The 20,787-nt window shown below is 41.7% G+C and overlaps 3 protein-coding genes across 3 annotated transcripts in view; 2 read left to right on the top strand and 1 right to left on the bottom strand.

Annotated features, from left to right (window-relative positions):
- Positions 1-6,354, top strand: part of LOC115137322 (metabotropic glutamate receptor 6-like) — a 38,269-nt gene extending 31,915 nt beyond the window's left edge. The window contains exons 10-12 of the mRNA XM_029673596.2: positions 123-434; positions 4,585-4,820; positions 4,956-6,354. Coding sequence (XP_029529456.1) covers positions 123-434; positions 4,585-4,820; positions 4,956-4,959 — 552 coding nt within the window. The 3' untranslated portion in view covers positions 4,960-6,354. The remainder of the gene's footprint in view (positions 1-122; positions 435-4,584; positions 4,821-4,955) is intronic.
- A 602-nt stretch (positions 6,355-6,956) lies between these two features.
- Positions 6,957-12,374, bottom strand: LOC115145592 (TRAF-interacting protein). The gene is made up of 16 exons (XM_029687089.2): positions 11,528-12,374; positions 11,166-11,277; positions 10,960-11,017; positions 10,731-10,817; positions 10,557-10,596; positions 10,314-10,441; positions 10,122-10,216; positions 9,898-10,011; positions 9,214-9,301; positions 8,999-9,088; positions 8,780-8,868; positions 8,509-8,664; positions 8,345-8,396; positions 8,083-8,190; positions 7,808-7,858; positions 6,957-7,582 (listed from the first exon to the last, which is right to left on the bottom strand). The coding sequence occupies exons 2-16, from the start codon at positions 11,261-11,263 to the stop codon at positions 7,469-7,471; spliced, it is 1,368 nt and encodes a 455-aa protein (XP_029542949.1). The 5' UTR covers positions 11,264-11,277; positions 11,528-12,374; the 3' UTR covers positions 6,957-7,468.
- Positions 12,375-17,419: 5,045 nt separating this feature from the next.
- LOC115137294 (macrophage-stimulating protein receptor-like) overlaps positions 17,420-20,787 on the top strand; it is a 35,948-nt gene continuing 32,580 nt past the window's right edge. Inside the window, exon 1 of the mRNA XM_029673547.2 lies at positions 17,420-17,491. The gene's annotated coding sequence lies outside the window, so the exon portion shown is untranslated. The remainder of the gene's footprint in view (positions 17,492-20,787) is intronic.

Raw genomic sequence — 20,787 nt, 5'->3', positions numbered from 1 at the left:
AATACAACAGTGCTTGTTAAAGACACAGGAAATGGTATCTGGAATGGTATACAGGAGAATTAGATTGATCTGCTGAATCATGGGCCACATCAATCTTTGGATCATTCTCTGTATCTCCACAGTTACTTGGCATTTTCATCTGGTTCGGAGTGGTGCCCCCACACACCATCATAGACTATGAGGAGCAGCGTCCGCCCAACCCAGAGTTTGCACGTGGGGTCCTGAAATGTGACATGTCCGACCTGGCCCTGGTCCTCTGCTTGAGCTACAGTATCGTGCTGATGGTGACCTGCACTGTGTATGCCATCAAGAGCAGAGGGGTGCCAGAAACCTTCAACGAGGCCAAGCCCATTGGCTTCACCATGTACACCACCTGTATCATCTGGCTGGCCTTTGTGCCCATCTTCTTTGGTACAGCACAGTCTACTGAGAAGGTTTGACATTTCTATATTTGCTGGTATTTATCCATTGGCAGAGAAAGACACATTTTTATATACTTAAAAAAGCAACCCTAGAACTATCAGTATGTTTTCTAGAATAGGTTCTAGACTGTTATCAAATGCTTGTTTTTTACCTTTAATATCAGATTTCTTTCCATGAGGCACTCACAGTATGTTCAGCATCCTCTTCATTGACTTACAGCGGAACAATGGTCAGGATTTAAAATAAGGAAGTACACTATAATACAAAAGTATGTGGACGCCGCTTCAAATGAGTGGATTCGGCTATTTCAGCCACACCCTTTTCTGACAGGTCTGTAAAATCGAGCACACAGCCATGCAATCTCCATAGACAAACATTGGCAGTAGAATGGCCTTACTCAAGAGCTCAGTGACTTTCAACGTGGCACCATCATAGGATGTCATCTTTCAAACAAGTTAGTTCGTAACATTTCTGCCCTGCTAGAGCTGCCCCGGTCAACTGTAAGTGCTGTTATTGTGAAGTGGAAACGTCTAGGAGCAACAACGGCTCAGACGCAAAGTGGTAGTCAACACAAGCTCACAGAAGGGAACCACCGAGTCCTGAAGCGTGTAGCAGGTAAAAAATCGTCTGTCCTCAGTTGCAACACTCAATACCGAGTTTCAAACTGCCTCTGGAAGCAACGTCAGTGTCACGGCTGGCTGAAGGACTGGACCAAGGTGCAGCATGGTAAGCGTGCATTTTTTCTTTATTCAAAAATGCCGCCGACAAAACGAAGAACAAAAACCAAACCGTTACGCTTTGGGCTCTGAACAAAGACAAAGTTAACTTCCCAGAAAACAGGTGGGGGAAAAGGGTACCTAAGTATGGTTCTCAATCAGAGACAATGATAGACAGCTGCCTCTGATTGAGAACCACACCCGGCCAAACACATAGAAATAGAAAATCATAGAACATAGACTGCCCACCCAAATCACACCCTGACCAAACCAAAATAGAGACATAACACACTCTCTACGGTCAGGGCGTGACAGTCAGCACAATAATTGTTCATCGGGAGCTTCATGAAATGGGTTTCCATGGCCGAGCAACCACACACAAGCCTAAGATCACCATGTGCAATGCCAAGCGTCACCTGGAGTGCTGTAAAGCTCTCCACCATTGGTCTCTGGAGCAGTGAAAATGCCTTCTCTGGAGTGTTGAATCATGCTTCACCATTTGGCAGTCTGATGGACGAATCTTGGTTTGGCGGATGCCAGGAGAACGCTACCTGCCCGAATGCATAGTGCCCACTGTAAAGTTCGGTGGAGGGGGAATAATGGTCTGGGGCTGTTTTTCATGGTCTGGCTAGGTCCCTTAATTCCAGTGAAGGGAAATCTCAACACTACAGCATACAATGACATTCTAGATGATTCTGTGCTTCCAACATTGTGCCAACAGTTTGGGGAAGGCCCTTCCCTGTTTCAGCATGACAATGCCCCCGTGCACAAAGCGAGGTCCATACAGAAGTGGTTTGTTGAGATCAATGTGGCAGAACTTGACTGGCCTGCACAGAGATCTCAGATCTCAACCCCATCATACACCTTTGTGATGAATTGGAACACCAACTGCAAGCCAGGCCTAATTTCCCAACATTAGAGCCCAACCTCACTAATATTCTTGTGGATGAATGGAAGCAAGTCCCCGCAGCAATATTCCAACATCTAGTGGAAAGCCTTCCCAGATTAGTGGAGGCTGTTAAAGCAGCAAAGGGGGGACCAACTCCATATTAATGTCCATGATTTTGGAATGAGAGAGTCTACGAGCATGTGTCCACTTACTTTTGGCAATGTAGTGTATGTTCAGTTTAGTGGAGTATGTTGTTAAATCAGTCAGCCTAAATTAAGTCTTTAAAGTCTTTTCACGTCTGCAAATCGAAATGAAATGAATCAAAGAGGTCAAAAAAGAGGTCAGATAAGCTCAGTGATAAAATGGGTCTCTGAGAGACAAATAAATATCCACTACATGCTATTCAATTACACACTTACAGCTTAGAACATCTAAATATAGCATCAATAACATTTAGTTCTCAGATCGCAGTTGACATTTTTGACCAGACAGTATTACAACATTACAGTAACAGGGAAGGAGTGTTCTTAGATTGGATGCAATGTTATTGATGCATTAGACTTTGAGAGGTACTCAGAAAAGTGTAAAGAATTGCAAGTTGATCAATAGGGAAGTGTGAATGTAAGGTGTTGGCAAACTTAGGTGGTTGGCTATTTTTCTTAAATTTTTCTACTGACTTCCCTCAATGTGTGAATAATTATTTTTTATATATATGTTTTTTACATTTTTTTACTTTACCCCCTTTTTCTCCCCAATTTTGTGATATCCAATTGGTAGTTACAGTCTTGTCCCAATCCTAGACAGGATTGTGTTTGGGGAAGGGTACCAAAACATTTCTGCAGGATTGAAGGTCCCCAAAAACACAGTGGCCTCCATCATTCTTAAATGAGCAATCGGGGGAGAAGGGCCTTGGTCAGGGAGGTAACCAAGAACCCGATGGTCACTCTGACAGAACTACAGAGTTCCTCGGTGGAGATGGGAGAACCTTCCAGAAGGACAACCATCTCTGCAGCATTCCACCAATCAGGCCTTTATGTTAGAGTGGCCAGATGTAAGCCACTCCTCAGTAAAAGGCACATGGCAGCCCACTTGGAGTTTGCCAAAAGGCACCTAAAGACTCTCAGACCATGAGAAACAAGATTATCTGGTCTGATGAAACCAAGATTGAACTCTTTGTCCTGAATGCCAAGCCTCAAGTCTGGAGGAAACTTGGCACCATCCTTACATTGTAGCATGATGGTAGCAGCATCATGCTGTGAGGATTTTTTTCAGCGGCAGGGACTGGGAGCCTAGTCAGGTTTGAGGGAAAGATGAATGGAGCAAAGTGCAGAGAGATCCTTGATGAAAACCTTTTCCAGAGTTCTCAGGACCTCAGACTGGGGTGAAGGTTCACCTTCCAACAGGACAACAGCCTTAAGCGCACAGCCAAGACGACGCAAGAGTGGCTTCAGGGCAAGTCTTTGAATATCTTTGAGTGGCCCAGCCAGAGCTCGGACTTGAACCCATCTCTGGAGAGACCTGAAAAAACCTGTGCAGTGACGCTCCCCATCCAACCTGGCAGAGCTTGAGTGGATCTGCAGAGAAGAACGGGAGAAACTCCCCAAATACAGGTGTGCCAAGCTTGTAGCATCATACCCAAGAAGACTGGAGGCTGTAATCGCCTCTAAAGGTGCTTAAACAAAGTACTGAGTAAAGGGTTTACGTGTGATATTTTTTATAGATTTGCAAAAATGTCTAAAAGCCTATTTTTGCTTTGTCATTATGGGGTATTGTGTGTAGACTGATGAGGGGAAAAACACAATTCAATCCATTTTAGAATAAGGCTGTAACGTAACAAAATGGGGGAAAAGTCAAGGGGTCTGAATACTTTCCAAATGCACTTTAGGTCTTTGTTCATTAATTTTTTTATGGCATGTATTTATTCATTTATTCATGACATGTACTGCGTTTGAATTGTCAGTGCATCGGACTCAGATCACAAGTCTGTTCTCAGTATTGTTGTTGCCAGCCTGACAACAGAGGAACAACACGTGAATAGACATGTTGAAGGCCCATAAATAGAGCACCACTCCTCAGTGCTTATACTGGGATATAAATCATTCATCCCAGGCTACAAACACAACTGTCTTCTTGAGCATTCAGATGAAGAAACAACGTCTGTATACTGTGTACCTCCTATTTGACCTGCTGTCGATCAATTCTTCATACAATAATTAGGTATAATAAAGGTATGTCATGGGGATTGCCATGGAAAATATTATGTAAGACAACCTCCATACATTATTATTAATATTTATTGAATGTACAGTTTTACTGTATTCTCAGAATATTATCAGAATACTATATTCTCATTCTCAGGGTATTATCAGATGAATAGATGGAAGGATAGGCATAGGATAGAAAGGAAAATTAGGAAAATGTGTCTTTTTAATTGTGAACGCAACACAAACAATTCATTTAGTACTCAGCCAGGCAATCCAAACCCTATTGTAAAATGTCTAGGTTTATACTCAGGTATTTATTATTAACCTTCATCCTACTTTCCCTCTGCTCTAGATGTTCATCCAGACCACCACCCTGACGGTGTCCATGAGCCTGAGTGCCACTGTGTCCCTGGGCATGTTGTACGTCCCTAAGGTCTATGTCATCATCTTCCAACCGGAGCAGAACGTACAGAAACGCAAGCGCAGCTCCAAGGCTGTGGCTTCCACAGTGACCTCACAACTCTCCCAGAAAGACGACAAGCAGAACGGAGAGTCCAAAAGTAGTGCCATAGTGCCTGACCGATCACAGTGAGTAAAGCAGCGGTGGTATCCACTGATCCCTCACCTGTGCTACCTTATGTATTCACAATGATATAGAAACAGATTAGTGTTCATTTTTTCACTAAAACAATTGGTAATTGTCTCTCTCTTCAATCACTTTAGATAATCCAGCAGAAACCAGAGATGAATACGACACCTGGCACCTAACAGACGACAGCTTATAACGGTCTCCCTTCGCAAAGCACTCCCTCACATGCAGAGAGGGGGCTCCCGAGTGGCGCAGCGGTCTAAGGCATCACTACAGACCCTGGTTCGATTCCAGGCTGTATCACAACTGGCTGTGATTGGGAGTCCCATAGGGCGGCGCACAATTGGCCTAGCGTCGTCCGGGTTAGGGTTTGTCCAGGGTAGGCCGTCATTGTAAATAAGAATTTGTTCTTAACTGACTTGCCTAGTTAAATAAAGGTTAAGTAAAATTCAAATAAATAAATAAAAGGAGCCAGTTTTTGATTAGTGGTGAAGGCTACATTGTCTCATGGGTGGAATGGAAATAAAGGAAAATGGAGATGCTACCTTTTCTGTAATTTGAAATACACACTCACTGACTCGCCACAGATGCTGTGACCTGACTGTAAATGGAACAGTCGACGCATTGGATCATCCTGGATCATCCTGAATCCTGAACAGAACACAATGAACATTGTGGACAGCTTTGCTAGATTTCAGGACAAAGTCTCCTTTTACATTAGGATATGTCTAAGCGACCATGGCAATGAATTAGTTCTCTTTGATTTCTCTCAGGACAATTAGTTGGATCAATAGTGAATACATTTTTTAACCTTTTCCTGACTGGAGGACCTAAAGTAGGATCCTTTGAGAACAAGCTTTGTTGTTTACGTGATTTATCAGCACTGCATGGGTTGTGAGTTTGTGTGTACATTATACGACTGTTTCCACAGTACTGTTTGTATGGGTGTCACAACTTTGACGCGTGGTTATATTTGACTGATTACACTGGAAGGAACTAGCTTCTCTATGCACCACTTTATCCTGGAATAACTAGTGTTGGGTTCTTGAATGACATAGTGATAAAGAGAAACAACTGTAGGGAATTCTGATTACTGACATCAATACTGCCAGATCTCATGGAAGGTACCATTTTAATATTATAACATTTTCTGTTATGCTTTGGTTTAGTTTGCTGTTAATTGCTTTAGCAGTAATTACCTCTATACGATGCTACTTTCTAAATTGAGAAGCAGTGGTTCTGAACAGGATATTGTGTTCTGAGACAATTGTTGTTAGAATCACAACAACACATGGTAGACACTAGACAGCAACGTATGGCATTTCCGTAGATTGTTCCTAATTTCTTTATAGTGCTGCTGGTGTTGCGGTTGTGAGAACAGTTGATGGTAACACTTGAGTTCACTGAGAATATCACTGGTTTTAGCATCAATGATCACTTGTGTTCTTCAATATTGTGCCATTAAATCACTCTTTTGTGTTCTCAAAATGTATGTTACAAGTTTCCCTTAAAATAAAATGACTATATCATTTAAATCATGTAAACGTATTTGAAAATGAATACTTTGGCACTGTAATGGTACACAAAATGACGGTAGCCCAGTTCAGGTCACACTCCAAGCAGTCCTACATCGCATGATTGTAGCATTCACTCTGTGCCGAGCGGTATTGCGTTCTGATTTTGTCAGAACACAATGCAGTGGATGCGGCACAGTTTCCATTAAGTTATTTGCAGTAAGATTCTTTTTTTGGCTTGGCTGGGATTATGCTCAAGTTCAGGAAACAACGTTTTTAATTCAAAAAATAATAATTTTAACTTAAAAATACTGTGAAAACGAAAATATAGATAAAACCCAATAATTCCACCTTCGTACTATTGCACTTCTGTAACTGTAGCCATTGTGAGGCTGCCATCATCCTTACACTGCCCCCTGCTGGAGATTTATTAAAAATGTACAGTAAAACAGCAACGTGCTGGCAAAGAAACTTAATTAACCATTCTGTAGCATGGAGAGTGGACTGTGGGACACATTACTGGACCATGAGGTGGAGAGGACGTCTCTGCTACAGTATCATAGTGAGATGCATAGTGTGAAAAAAAACAAAAAAAACATACATTAACATACCCCACTCAAGTTAAGGAAACTATAGTTTATTATTTCACAAACATAAGAGATCTTACACAATAATCACAAGTAAAAGTATGTATGTATGTATCTAAAATAAATAGCACTAAAAGACAAGAGGATGATGTTCTGGGGAAGTGGGAAACAAATATTCAATACAGTGCTGTATTACAATATTCAGACAGTGTTAGTAAAACAATAAATGTTCAAGTGCGAAAGAGATTTTTTTTGTAATGTGCAACAGTCAAATGGCTGACATTTCACAGATGCTCATAATACAGGAAAGTTCCTAGAATAACTCTGTACCGCACACTTAATTACAATTAGATGAAACTAAAACACCTCAAAACAAGATTACTACACAATTTCATGATGAAACAAAAGAAGTCTCAATACACCAAAACAAATATTCTACACCAAACCATCTGCTGTGCCCATTCATGCCCAAAGCCTGGAGCAAGCCCTCAAGTAAGAAGTGAAAACCAAAGTAGATCATAGTCCTTTTACTGGACCGGTCATAGGTCACTCCAGATAACTGTCCAGAGTAAGACAGGTGGAGATCTTGGGAGGAGCTGGTCGGGAAACCTTTTTTCTCTTTGCCTTCATCATGAGCGGGCGAATATCTGACAAAGGAGACTGGTGTGGGTGGCCGAATTAAGGAAAATGGCATTCCATAACAAATGGCATTTTCCTGTTCCTCCCTGATTGTTTCCTATGAGATTAGTTACAGTAATGTATAACAGACATTTATCAATAGACATCATAGAGGATATAATACAGTCAAAATATGTTCTTCAACACCCGCTTCAATGAGAAATACCAGTCAGGAAACCTGAATTGTACGGTTTAAGAAAAGGATACAGGTTGGAAGAATTTGGTTCTCCCTCCAAGTCCATCATAACCACTTCTGATCTGGAATATGAGATAGTCATACATTTAGTTATTTCATTGACAGGAACAAGACAGGGAAGCAAGGGCAATTGTGGGTCATGTTTTGGAAGTCATTAGGTGGAATGCACTGTACTTCACTGTAATTGAGGGTGTGAAAATGTGGAACAGGTTCATAGTAAGCACCAGAACAATCATACAGTAACTGTAGAGTTGTGAGGGAAAGAGAATAGAGTCAGGTTACTTACAGCTCCCAGTTTACTCCTCTGGGGGTCCAGCATGCTGCCAAAGGTCTTCTTCCTGAACAGAATGGAGTTACGGAAGAATGTACCCATTGGCACCTCCTCCTCTCTGGCCTGGGAGAATTCATAAACACAGAAGCTTATGGCATGCCATGCACACTAAAGTACAACACGTCTAGCTTTAAAATGTATCCAAAGCAATGTGGTCATCGCAAAGTCAGTACATGTGGTGCATGTGTTAAGTGAACCCGTGGAAGTGGTAAAATACCTTGCTTCCAAACGAGGCGCTGTCACTGTGTTTGGTTGGCGAGGACGACAACCTGAGAAAGAAAGAACATAAGATAAATATGATCAATACTTCAGAAACGTTTAACAAATAAGTGCCAGGAGCATGTGTCCCTCGTCAATGACACACTGTAGAGGGAGACTCACGTGGCTGGATCCAGACGCATCTTTTTGGATGGGACCTGTGACGCCCTCTTATCCACCAGGTCAGGTGTGGTGATGTCAAATGTCATGTTAAGGTCAATGTCCTCACTGTTGGCAGGCTGGTGGAGACGGGGCTGTTGCAGCTGCACTGGGGCAGGGCTGAAAGACAAGGGGGAAAGACCCCAATCAGTGACTAACACCAGATCTACCAAGAAGGTATCTATATACTAAGTAGCACGCGCTGTGTAGAAAATCGATTGGTGAAGTGACAAACCTCTCAAAGACTAGTCTGCTCAATGCTTCGTTAGTGCGGGTTGGTGTGCTCAGGGTCTTTTGAAGAATCTCAACTTTTTTCTTCAGACTCTAACAGTGTTAAAAACACAAAGTAGTGGAATAGTAAACTCAAATACATTAGTATTTTTAATTACCCAAATATAACATAGCTTTGCAAATTGTATAGTGCTGATAATTTACAGAATTGAGGGCTCCTTACAGTGATCTCTTTGTCTGCGTTGGTCAAGTCATTTTGGACAGCTTTCATGTCATCATTGGTCCTGTTCATCTCCATTGTGGCTTTCTGCAACTACAGAGATATTAGAAACTGTGTCAGTCTCCGATTGGAAGTAGGTGAGACACCCCACATTATCACAGAACAATTCAATTAATGTGTTTCTAAAAATATATATATATTTTTTTGACATGTATTACCTTGTTGTTTGAAGCAAACACCTCCCTTTTGAGCTTTTCAGACATTTCATTTGAATATCTGAGGCTCCCTTTTAGGTTCTCATACTCTCTGCAAAGGATAATAGGAATGACTTGATAAATATCCTTACAAAACACTGTTGCCCTGACAATGTAAACTGAGAATGCAAACCATTAAGAACACATGCTCTTTCCATGACAGACTGACCAGGTGAAAGTTATGATCCCTTATTGATATCACTTAAATCAGTGTAGATGAAGGGGAAGAGCCCAGTTAAAGAAGGGGTTTTAAGCCTTGAGACAACTACGGCATGGATTGTGTATGTGTGCCATTCTGATGGTGAATGGACAAAACAAAACATTTAAGTGCCTTTGAACGGGGTATGGTAGCAGGTGCCAGACGCAAGAACTGCAACGCTGCTGTGTTTTTCATGCTCAACAGTTTCCTGTGTGTATGAAGAATGGTCCACCCCCCAAAGGACATCCAGCTAACTTGACACAACTATGGGAAGCATTGGAGTCAACATGGGCCAGCATCCCTGTGGAACGCTTGACACCTTGTAGAGTCCATTCCCTGATGAATTGAGGCTGTTCTGAGGGCAAGGGAGGGATGCAACTTGATATTAGGAAGGCGTTCCTAATGTTTGCTATACTCAGTGTATAATGTAAATGATTGACATTCCTTACTTCTTGAGAGAGATGCAGTAGATGGAGAGCTCCTCCATGGCAGCCTGGCCAACACCCATGTCACTGATCATGGATTCCACCTCAGCCCTCTGACCCTGTAACACCACATCCAGACTGGGAAGGACAAACACACACACACACTAGTAAAATATACAAGCCAGCACAGTATGGTTTGGGTTGGCACAAAAGTCAGAAAATTATTATTGTGCGAGTCTGTGGGCTACCTCTCATATGTTTTCATTTTGGTCCTGAGTCGTCGGGCCTCCTCCTTAGCAGCCTGAGTCTCACTCTGCTGGTTCTCCAGGTATTTCATCTGTTTCTGAATGTTCCAAAACCCTCAAAATGTTAGAGAGATGTCAGGTAGAAAGGAGCATGTAAATACATTTGGCTTCATGTTTGACAACTTAACATCTTACCCTGAGAACTGAGCAGAGCATATCTTTCTCGCCAATCTCCTTCCTAACAATGTCCAGGTCTTTCTTCTGCCTGTCAACAGTCTCCTTCAAGCCCTCTACCATCTTCAGTCTGTCCCTCCAGTCTCTCTCTGAGGATAGAAATACAAGTCAATGTTTCAGCCGTCCAAATGCCAAAAACAGTTACACCATCATAATAACACGTGGTCTCAAAGCAAGCATCAGTTGTGTTCACTGGTCTCTTACCTTTGGTACTTAAAACAGCTTTCATTCTATCGAGCTCGTTCTGCAGAAGAAAAAATTAAACACTGAATAAGCGATATCATACAATAATATCCCAAATTTACACGCCATGACAATGTTCTATTCAATGTTGCCACAACGTGAGTCAAGATGGTAGTCCTCCTGGTGTAGGCCTACCTGCAAACACTCTGGATCCGCAGAGGATCCCTCTCCTTCACCACCAATGTCAAAGAACAACTTGTTGATAATGTGTCTGGTGCTAACCTGAGGGGAGAGTCCAGACAAAGATAAAAATGTAGAAAAAGTATTTGTAGGGTTATTTTGAGATGAATGGGATTGATGTAACGTGTACAGAATGAAACACCAGTGTTCAGAAGGGGTCAGCAGTATAGCAAGTTAGTCCTACCTGTTTTCTACATTGTGGACATGTCTTGTTGGGGGCAGTCTGAAACCACTGAAGAAGACTGTAAGCAGAGGAAAGAGTGAAAAGTTACACACAACTGACATTTAACAATAGCTAGATTATTACATTTGGCTAGGCCACAAGTACTGGCTAGTCAAACTATTTCCTTAATGTAGAGACTGATTCATCTGACAGTCATTGGTACTCACCATTCATAGTGGAAGGTGTGCCCACAGTGTATGGCAGCCACATCTCTGGAGTGATCGAAGAAATCGGAACAGATGGTACAGTAGGCACGAATAGGCATTTTTGAAGACCACCCTGTCAAGAAAAAAGCAAGTTATCATGTTTGTGTTCAACATAGTCATGTTTGCTGGTTCTAATGTTGATATCAGCTACCGGTAGCTAAATTGCTAACTAGCTAGCTTTGTTATTATTGCCAATAGTTATCTAACCATTAGTTAGCAACCTAGCTAGCCGGCTAGATCGCGTTAGCCAACTAGATAGCGGTTAACCCTTATTGTCACCTACGATACAGCAGGCTGTGTTGCATACATTCGCCCGTATTTACCTTAAAGGTATTGAGTATTTGTTACATTAATACGTATATTATTCATTGCAGTTCGAATAACTATGAAATCCTGTTTACGCCTAGCTAGCACGCACAACACTCGCGCGGCGCAGTTCGAACGTAAAAGTCCCCACCCCTTGCGTGTACGTAATCATCTAAATGGTACGTTCAGATATCTTCCACAAGATTCAATGATAGCGAAACAACTGGGGCGTATTCATTACGACGATTCTGTTGCAAAACGTTTCTTGAACTGAACGAATCGGGGAGGGACATACCTGAATTTGTCGAAAATAAACTAGTTTCTGTTGCAAAACGAAACTGTGTACTAATGATTGCACCCCTGTACCTTCTCTGTCAGAAAATGATGTGCTAGCCAGCCCAAACGAATGGTATTATTTTACACAGTGACAGTCAACGTTACAACATTCAATATGCATTTTAACTCGACTCGAAGAAATTAGAGGTAGCTATGATTTAAGAATATTTTGTGTAACGTTACACGCAGGAAAATTCTTCAGCTTCTTAACTATTCTATTTACCTGCATATCTAGCAGCTAAATGATGTTCATAACTAACTCAAGATAGACCACGGCCTGTCGTTTCCAATGTGAACAAATGAGTAATAGTGGACAGAACAAGCAAGGAGAGGGGCAGAGCCAAGCAGGATCTAGCGAGATTGGAATCTAGCACTTTTTGGAAACTTTGACCGAGTAAAGTCGACAAAACGGTCCACTCTGCTCGTAACAGATTTGAATTTTGGAAACAAAACTGTATTGAGATCACATGTTTCATCAATGAGAACATTTGAAGAATGTAGCAAGGCCAAAGTCCCATCTCGTTCCTGTAATATTTGTGTGGTGGAGAAATGACCAGGCAGGAGACGGGAGTACAGTTAGTTGTCCTTTAGTCAAAAAACCCTCGTGCTCTACAGTTCGCGGCATTCCAGTGCGCATGTGCATTTCCTATTAGGTGTAGTAACGTAACACTGCCGTAATGCATTACTGCTTAGTAACAGCACTGTAACTAATATAAACAGATGTAGATCCCAGATACTACACTCCTCCCCCATAGTGTTTAACTCCCAGAGAACAAGGTAAATATGTTAGGTAACTACTAATGCAATATCTGAACAATGCATTCTTAAACATTTTTCAACTACTGGGTTGAAGCAGACTTTTCAGAGCCCAGCACAAATCCAGGGGATTATTCTGCCCCGAAGATGGAGTTTGTGTCCTAATAACTAACCCAGGTAATGTCCTTTTTCTTCCCTTTTATCTAGGACATATTAAAGTTTTTGTTTTACTGTCCGTTACATCCTTAACCAGCTCAAATCACAGGTCAAGCCTTTGAGGTGCCCTTCGCTGTCGAATAGGATATCTCCGCTCCTCCTGGGCTTCCTGTGGTGGGCCAGGTTCGGGTGGAAGGTCAGGCTCTGTCTCTTCCGTACGTCCACAGTCAGGAGAATAGTCCTGGGGGTCGTTATTGTTCTTGTTCTCTCGGCATGTCTCTGCTGGGGCGTTGGACCGTAGCAGATGATCCACATGAACGTTGACCTGGCGATGACCAATTTGGACTTGGTAAGTCAAAGGTCCTCTGCGTTGCAAGATCACACCTGAGTTCCACAGGCGCTTGGGGTGTCTGAAATCACGTACCATCACCCTCTCTTCCTCTTTGAATTCTCTGACAGTCTTTGAGTGTCTGTCATGAGCTTTCTTCTCAATTTGAGCATAATTTTTCTCACTTGGTGACAGAGTCCGTGATGCAAATGCAATAGGGTGTTCTTCACCTGACGGTAGAACATGTGAGATGACGGCTCCTACTCCGTATGGAGATGCATCACACGCGAGTCTCAGCTTCATCTCTGTGTTATAGTGGGCAAGCCACTTGCTCTTTAGCAGACGCTGTTTGCAAGTCTTGAATGCTTCTTCGCATTGTGGGGACCAATTCCACTTTGTATCGGCCTGCAGCAGTTGGTGAAGCGGATGCAACAATGTGGACAAGTTTGCCACAAACTTTCCGTAATCGTTCAGGAGCCCCAAAAATGACCTCAGCTCTGAGATATTTGTGGGTGCTGGTGCGTTTACGATTGCTTCCACCTTGCTGTTGGTTGGGTGCAGGCCTTGTGCATCAATCTTGTATCCGAGATACTCCACTGAGTCCTGGAGGAACTCACACTTGCTGCGTTTCATTCTCACTCCGTATTTCTCCAGTCTTGACATCACTTTGTCCAGCACTACAAGGTGCTCTCCAATGGTTGGTGCTGACACGAGGATGTCGTCCATGAAGCACACAACATGGTCTATACCGTCCAAGATCTGATCCATTGTTTGTTGGAATATCGCTGGAGCTGTCGAGATTCCATAGGCCAAGTGATTGAATCTGAATAGCCCCTTGTGTGTATTGATGGTCAGATACTGTTCTGACTCCGGATCCAGCTTCAGTTGCTGATAAGCGAATGCCAGGTCCAGCTTACTGAAAACCTTCCCACCAGCTAGAGTGGCAAACAGATCTTCAGCGTTTGGTAGTGGATATTCCTCTGGTAGTATGCAGCGATTTACTGTGACCTTGTAGTCACCGCACATTCTGACGGTCTTGTCTTTCTTTGGGACTACAACAATCGGAGCAGCCCAGTCACTCCTCGCTACTTTCGTTATTATGTTATTCTTCTGTAGGCGGTCCAGTTCCTTCTCTACTGCTTCCTTAAGAGCATAGGGAACTGGACGTGGTTTGTGAAAGATAGGCTTGGTTCCTTCTTGCACTCTGACTTTTGCTGTGAAGTCTTGTATTTCACCGTAGCCATCTTTGAAAAGTTCTTTGTGCTTCTCCAGCATGTTAGTGAGTGTAGCCTGACTCACTGGTTTGTCATTTCTCAGACTGAAGATTTCTCCCCAGTTCCCAACTTGATCTTTTGTAGCCAGTTTCTGCCTAGCAAGGCTGATTTTTCTCCTTTAACAATGACAAGCGGTAGCGTCCACTCCTTCCCCTCATACCGGACTGGTACCTGGATCTGCCCTAACACAGGAATAGTGTCACCAGTGTATGAAGAAAGGCGGATGGACGCGGGCTGAAGAGGGCACTCTTTCAGTTTTTCTTTGTAGAGTCTCTCTGGAACCAGGGATACAGACGCTCCGGTGTCCAGCTGCATTTTTACTGGTTTTCCCGCTAACTCCATGTTGAGATAGATTCCATCGTTGAGCTGTGTACACTGTGAACAGTTCCACTACTGTTTCAGTTGTACCTTCCTCTTCTTGTGCTGCGTCTGACACTTTGTGCGCTCTTGCTGTGCGTTTCGAGGCTTTACACACTCTCTGTAAATGTCCAACCTTTCCACAATTGTGGCACTTTTCCTTTTGGAATCGACATTCACTGTGCTGATGATTATCTCCCCCACATCTGTAGCAACTTGGCTTAGACCTTTGAGATGTGGGCTGCTTTGTTCTTGTGTAACCTTGAGGACGGGACTGAAAAAAGTGTGACTTTTGTGAGCTTTTTTCACCACGTGCATCACTGACCTTGTGAACACCTTTCTGACGTTCTGCATGTCCCGATAGCTCAATAGTATCCCTGTGGGCAAGCTCGAGTCCAAGTGCTATATCACAGGCTTTCTTAAAGGTCAGGTCCTTCTCTGACAGGAGCCTTCTGTGATATGCTTCACCTGTGAGACCACATACAAACTTGTCTCGGAGAGCATCATCAAGAAATCGTGCAAACTCACATGTACTTGCCAGCCTTTTCAAAGCAAGGATGTAGTCAGCCACGGTTTCCCCTTGACTCTGGTGACGTTGGTAAAATCTGAAACGTTCTGCAATGAGAATTGGCTTAGGCTTGAAATACCTTGAAAGAGTTTCAATCAGTTCTGCATAGTTCAACTCCACTGCTTTCATTGGTTCAATGAGACCTTTCAGCAATCCATACTCAGTTGGACCCAAAACACTGAGAAATACGTCTGCTTTCTTTCCATCTTTGATTTCATTTGCAGCCAGCCAACGCTCAAAATCCTCTTTTGTAGCCTCAAACTCTGGTACTCGACCAATGGTTGCCATTTTCACAGTTAATTGTTCAGTTTCCTTATATTCCTTAATTTTCTGAATATTCATCTACTTCTTCACTTCAGAAGTTTCTGCAATTACTTCATTCACTGCACTCATTTGTATTAATGTACACACCGTGTTACGTCCCTTCTTCCTTTTTTTTTCTTCCTTGACAATATTTCTCCACTGAGATCGCCTAATTTCAATGGGTTCAATGACAGTTTCTTTTATTTAACCACCAGAGGGCAGTGTCTCTATTCTGGACTCCAATAGTCTTGCTACTTGGCAGCTCCTGAATACTGTACTAGCAGTGCTAGCCTACTCTACTGGCGAAAGAAAATAAAAAATAACTGACGAATTACATACTTTTTTTGAGTTTCATTACTCACGCAACATTCTTCCCTTCAAGCAATGTCCGTTTATGTAGTTTAATCACCTCGTCGCCACTGTAATATTTGTGTGGTGGAGAAATGACCAGGCAGGAGACAGGAGTACAGTTAGTTGTCCTTTAGTCAAAAAACCCTCGTGCTCTACAGTTCGCGGCATTCCAGTGCGCATGTGCATTTCCTATTAGGTGTAGTAACGTAACACTGCCGTAATGCATTACTGCTTAGTAACAGCACAGTAACTAATATAAACAGATGTAGATCCCAGATACTACAGTTCCATCATTTCCCACTGCCGGCAACTGGGCTTCCTCTCACCACCATATTTGGTAGTGAGTGGAAATGCCAATCGGATGCTTCACATTTATACATCTGGTGAAATATCTGTCTCGTTGTTCTATCTGTTTTCCGTCTCAGCAGATTAGGAACAGCTCAAAGAAGTTCAGCTCAAGTTGTTAACATTGTGGTTTTACATTATTGCCATAGAGAATGATAGAGGCCTCTAGTGGCCGAAAGGCTGTCTTAGCATTGGCACCACAGCGCCATTGAGCGCTTCCACTATTTTAATGTAGTCAACAGTGTGTAACTTCCAACTTCATTGGCTGATCCCTCCTGGTGACCCTGTTGGAGTCATGTCCAACTGGGTCATCAGGAGGGATCTGCCAATCGTGAAGAAGAAAACATATTCCCTAAAATGGAGATAGGCTCAATGGCATTGCTCATGCTGTCACATACACCATAATGGCACAGGTATAATGATGAGGCAACTTTCCATCTCTATGACCATAGCCATTGACTGAAGAGTGTTGTACCAGTCATATTTCCCTTTTATTTTTATCACGATAGCAACATAGTCACACAGAAAAACCGTCAGTGTATCATACTCAAAACTGAGGCAGGATGCACAACGACACTATTGCTCATCCGGAAACTCACTGTTTTGTAAGCAAATGTTGACCTTCACCCCATCTGTGATGTTGACAGACTTGGTATCTACTATCTTGTGTTTCAGGTGGTTGTCCCTTAGTTACTTAGGTAGCAGTGATGGCTGGAGACGTCCACAACAGGGGTGTTTCATGGGAGGTCCAACAGAATGGCACCAATGGACCGTCTCTGCAAGGACAGGACTGAAAGCCCCACCACAGGCCTGGTGGAGGGCACAGAACCAGGTGGGCAAGGCAACTCTAATGGTGGCATTGTGCTCCAGCAAACAATGTCCACTTGTAGTCTACCTACTGTAGATGTCATGTTACTACAGAACAGCTCCCTTGTCGGGGATACAGAATCCAGTGGTTGTCCTGAACAATGAAAATTAATAGTTCTCTAATTGAAATATATGGCCACTTGAACATAGGCTAAATTTCCTCCAATGACAACAGGAATTAGAATAATTATTTTAATATTGGATATTTCCTTATTGGAAATAGTTTAGAATAAATACTCTACAAGCCACATTCGCAATTGATTACGGTAACGGCTCTCGCTGTGTCATGGTTTCCCAAGAGAGACAGCAGCAGTGAAAGAACTGTTGCCTCCATAGTCGCGTGAGTAAACGTTTTTTGCACCCCACTTTTTATTATTATTATTTTTTTACCAGAAAATCATAATCCATTGGGTCATTTGTCATATTCTATTATGAGTAATGTTTTGAGATAGTATGTATTAAAATAGATAATTAACAGATTGCATTTTGCACCCCGTCGCCTCAAGATGAATGGTTTTGACCACTGGAAAGTTTTGCTTCACTCCCACGCACCACTATTTTAGTTCAGTGCAATTAGAAAGCACTGGTCGCGCTGCTGGTGTATACAATGAAAAGGCACCTGCAAAATATATATATATATTTTTTTAAATATCTATTTTGTTGTGCTGTTGTTACATTTGTTTCGTTGTTTCATCATTTGAGCAGCGTGCATCATGAGCTAATTCATTGTATAATTTCCTAATTGCCTGTAGCTGTGTATTCGCGCAAATGCGTCAAATGAAAAAGCACAGGGTAATTTATACCTTGTTAAAAACTTTTAGGGATAGGGGGCAGCATTTTCACTTTGGATGAATTGCGTGCCCATAGTGAACTGCCTCCTACTCTGTCCCAGATGCTAATAGATGCATATTATTATTACTATTGGATAGAAAACACTCTGAAGTTTCTAAAACTGTTTGAACTATGTCTGTGAGTATAACAGAACTCATAGGGCAGGCAAACTTCCAAACAGGAAGTGGAAATTCTCATCATCTATTCACATAAGATATGGATCTGTTCACACTTCCTACGCCTTCCACTAGATGTCAACAGTCAGTAGAACTTGGAATGAAGCCTCTAGTGTGATGTGGGACCGGATGGCAGCTATTTGAGTCACTGGTCTGTCAGAATGCCAGTTCCTGGTTACGTGCAGTAGTCATTATATCGCCTTGCGTTCCATTACTCTGTAGACAAAAACGAATGCTCCGGTTGGAACGTTATTGGATATATATGATAATAGCATCCTGAAGATTGATTCTCTCCTTAGTTTGACCAGTTTATTTGACCTGGAATATAACTTTTTGAAGTTTTCGTCCGAGTTCGCCTGGACCAGCGCCAGCTTTTGGACATGTGAACTAAACGTGCTAGCAAAAGTAGCTAATTGGACACTAGTAATGGACATTATGGAACAAAACAACAATTTATTGTGGAACTAGGATTCCTTGCACTGCATTCTGATGAAAGATCATCAAAGGTAAGGGAATATTTATGATGTAATTTCGTATTTCTGTTGACTCCAACATGGCGGATAAATATATTTACTTCTGAGCGCCGTCTCAGATTATTGCATGGTACGCTTTTTTCATAACGTTTAAAAAAAATCTGACACAGCGGTTGCATTAATAACCAGTGTATCATTAATTATATGTTAAACATGTATCTTTCGTCAAAGTTTATGATGAGTATTTCTGTTATATGACGTGGCTCTCTGTAATTACTCCAGATATTTTGGAGGCATTTCTGAACATAGCGCCAATGTAAACTGAGATTTGTGGATATAAATATGCTTATTATCGAACAAAACATAACTGTATTGTGTAACATGATGTCATATGAGTGTCATCTGATGAAGATTATCAAAGGTTATTGATTCATTTTATCTCTAATTCTGCTTTTGTGACTATCTTTGGCAGGGAAAATGGCTGTGTTTTTTTGGATTTGGTGGTGATCTAACATAAATATATGTTGTGTTTTCGCTGTAAAACATTTTAAAAATCGGACATGATGGGTAGATTAACAAGATCTTTATCTTTCATTTGCTCTATTGGACTTGTTAATGTGTAGAAGTTAAATATTTCTAAAAAATATTTTTGAATTTCCCGCGCTGCCTTTTCAGTGGAATGTTGGGGAGTTCCGTTAGCGGAACCTGTGTCCTAGACAGGTTTTTAAAACAAACAGCGCTGCATGGCTTGGTAAGTAATATCGAAAAAAATAAACAATATCTACCCTCTTTGCATCAAATATGTATGCTACTGAGACAATTTAAAAAATGTTCATGGTGACCGTAACAGTGCTTCAAACAAAAGTGGCAAAAAAAGTACATGTTGGGGGGGGGAACAGAACGGTCAATTAATACACATTATTCCTCATACATTTCATAATGATTATTTTCCTTCACGATTTATTATCAAATACAGTATGTAGCAAACTCAATGTGGTTGATGAAAATGACAAAATACAAATAATTGATAGTAGCCTAGTCCTGTAACTGCAGGCTACAGATTCAAATGTAAAACCCATATATTTTCTCTCATTTTAAAAAGGCAAGATTCTCAAGGGAGGCTAACAGTAGAATATTTTTTGTTCAAATCAAAACGCAATTACATTATGTATGCACTACTGTTTTTTGTTTCTATTGATCAAATTAGGCCTGCACAATAACAAAATATGCAGGCTGTTTGTAGCTTGTGATTTCTGTTTTATGAACTAACCTTTATTAAATAAATGGTTGGAAACCCAGGCTGCTCTAGCCCAAACATGTCCAATATTATCGGAGCAACATTTTATAATTTATATTGCAGGTTCAGGGACGCAATTTATGGATATACAGTACCAGTCAAAAGTTTGGACACACCTACTCATTCAAGGGTTTCTTTATTTTTACTATTTTCTACATTGTAGAATAGTAGTGAAGACATCAACACTATGCAAAAAAACACATGGAATCATGTAGTAACCAAAGAAAGTGTTAAACAAATCAAAATATGAGATTCTTCAAAGTAGCCACCCTTTGCCTTGATGACAGCTTTGCACACTCTTGGCATTCTCTAAACCAGCTTCATGAGGTAGTCACCTGGAATGCATTTCAATTAACAGGTGTGCCTTAAGTTAATTTGTGGAATTTGTGGGGTTGGGGGTGTTTTGCTGGTGACACTGTCTGTGATTTATTTAGAATTCAAGGCACACTTAACCAGCATGGCTACCACAGCATTTTGCAGTGATAGGCCATCCCATCTGGTTTGCGCCTAGTGGGACTATCATTTGTTTTTCAACAGGAAAATGACCCAACACACCTCCAGGCTATGTAAGGGCTATTTTACCAATAAGGAGAGTGAAGGAGTGCTGCATCAGATGACCTGGCCTTCATCTGCTGTTGCCACTTTAACCACATAGGCTACTTACAAGAGACAGTATAGACTTCATATGGGCAAATACAATTCTATTAATAAAAAGGAAAGTTTTACATATTCTTAAGTCTGATAGTGGTTGTAACCTTCCAGACTTGGAATGGTATCAACATGCCACCCAAGGCTTCTACTTGGAACATATAGTTAAATGCACTAAAGAGGAGTAATGGGTACATATTGAAGATGCACA

The sequence above is a fragment of the Oncorhynchus nerka genome, linkage group LG2 (genome assembly GCF_034236695.1).
Source record: "Oncorhynchus nerka isolate Pitt River linkage group LG2, Oner_Uvic_2.0, whole genome shotgun sequence".
Classification (NCBI taxonomy): domain Eukaryota; kingdom Metazoa; phylum Chordata; class Actinopteri; order Salmoniformes; family Salmonidae; genus Oncorhynchus; species Oncorhynchus nerka.
This window is presented reverse-complemented; position numbering and strand designations above follow the sequence as displayed.

Excerpts from the sequence above, each read along its gene's own strand:
- LOC115145592 (XM_029687089.2), bottom strand. The coding sequence starts at position 11,263 with ATGCCTATTCGTGCCTACTGTACCATCTGTTCCGATTTCTTCGATCAC. Across the intron at positions 10,012-10,121 it reads AAAATGAAAACATATGAGAG|TCTGGATGTGGTGTTACAGG; the intron begins GTAGCCCACAGA and ends TGTCCTTCCCAG. Across the intron at positions 7,583-7,807 it reads GAACCAAATTCTTCCAACCT|TCTCCTTTGTCAGATATTCG; the intron begins GTATCCTTTTCT and ends CACCCACACCAG.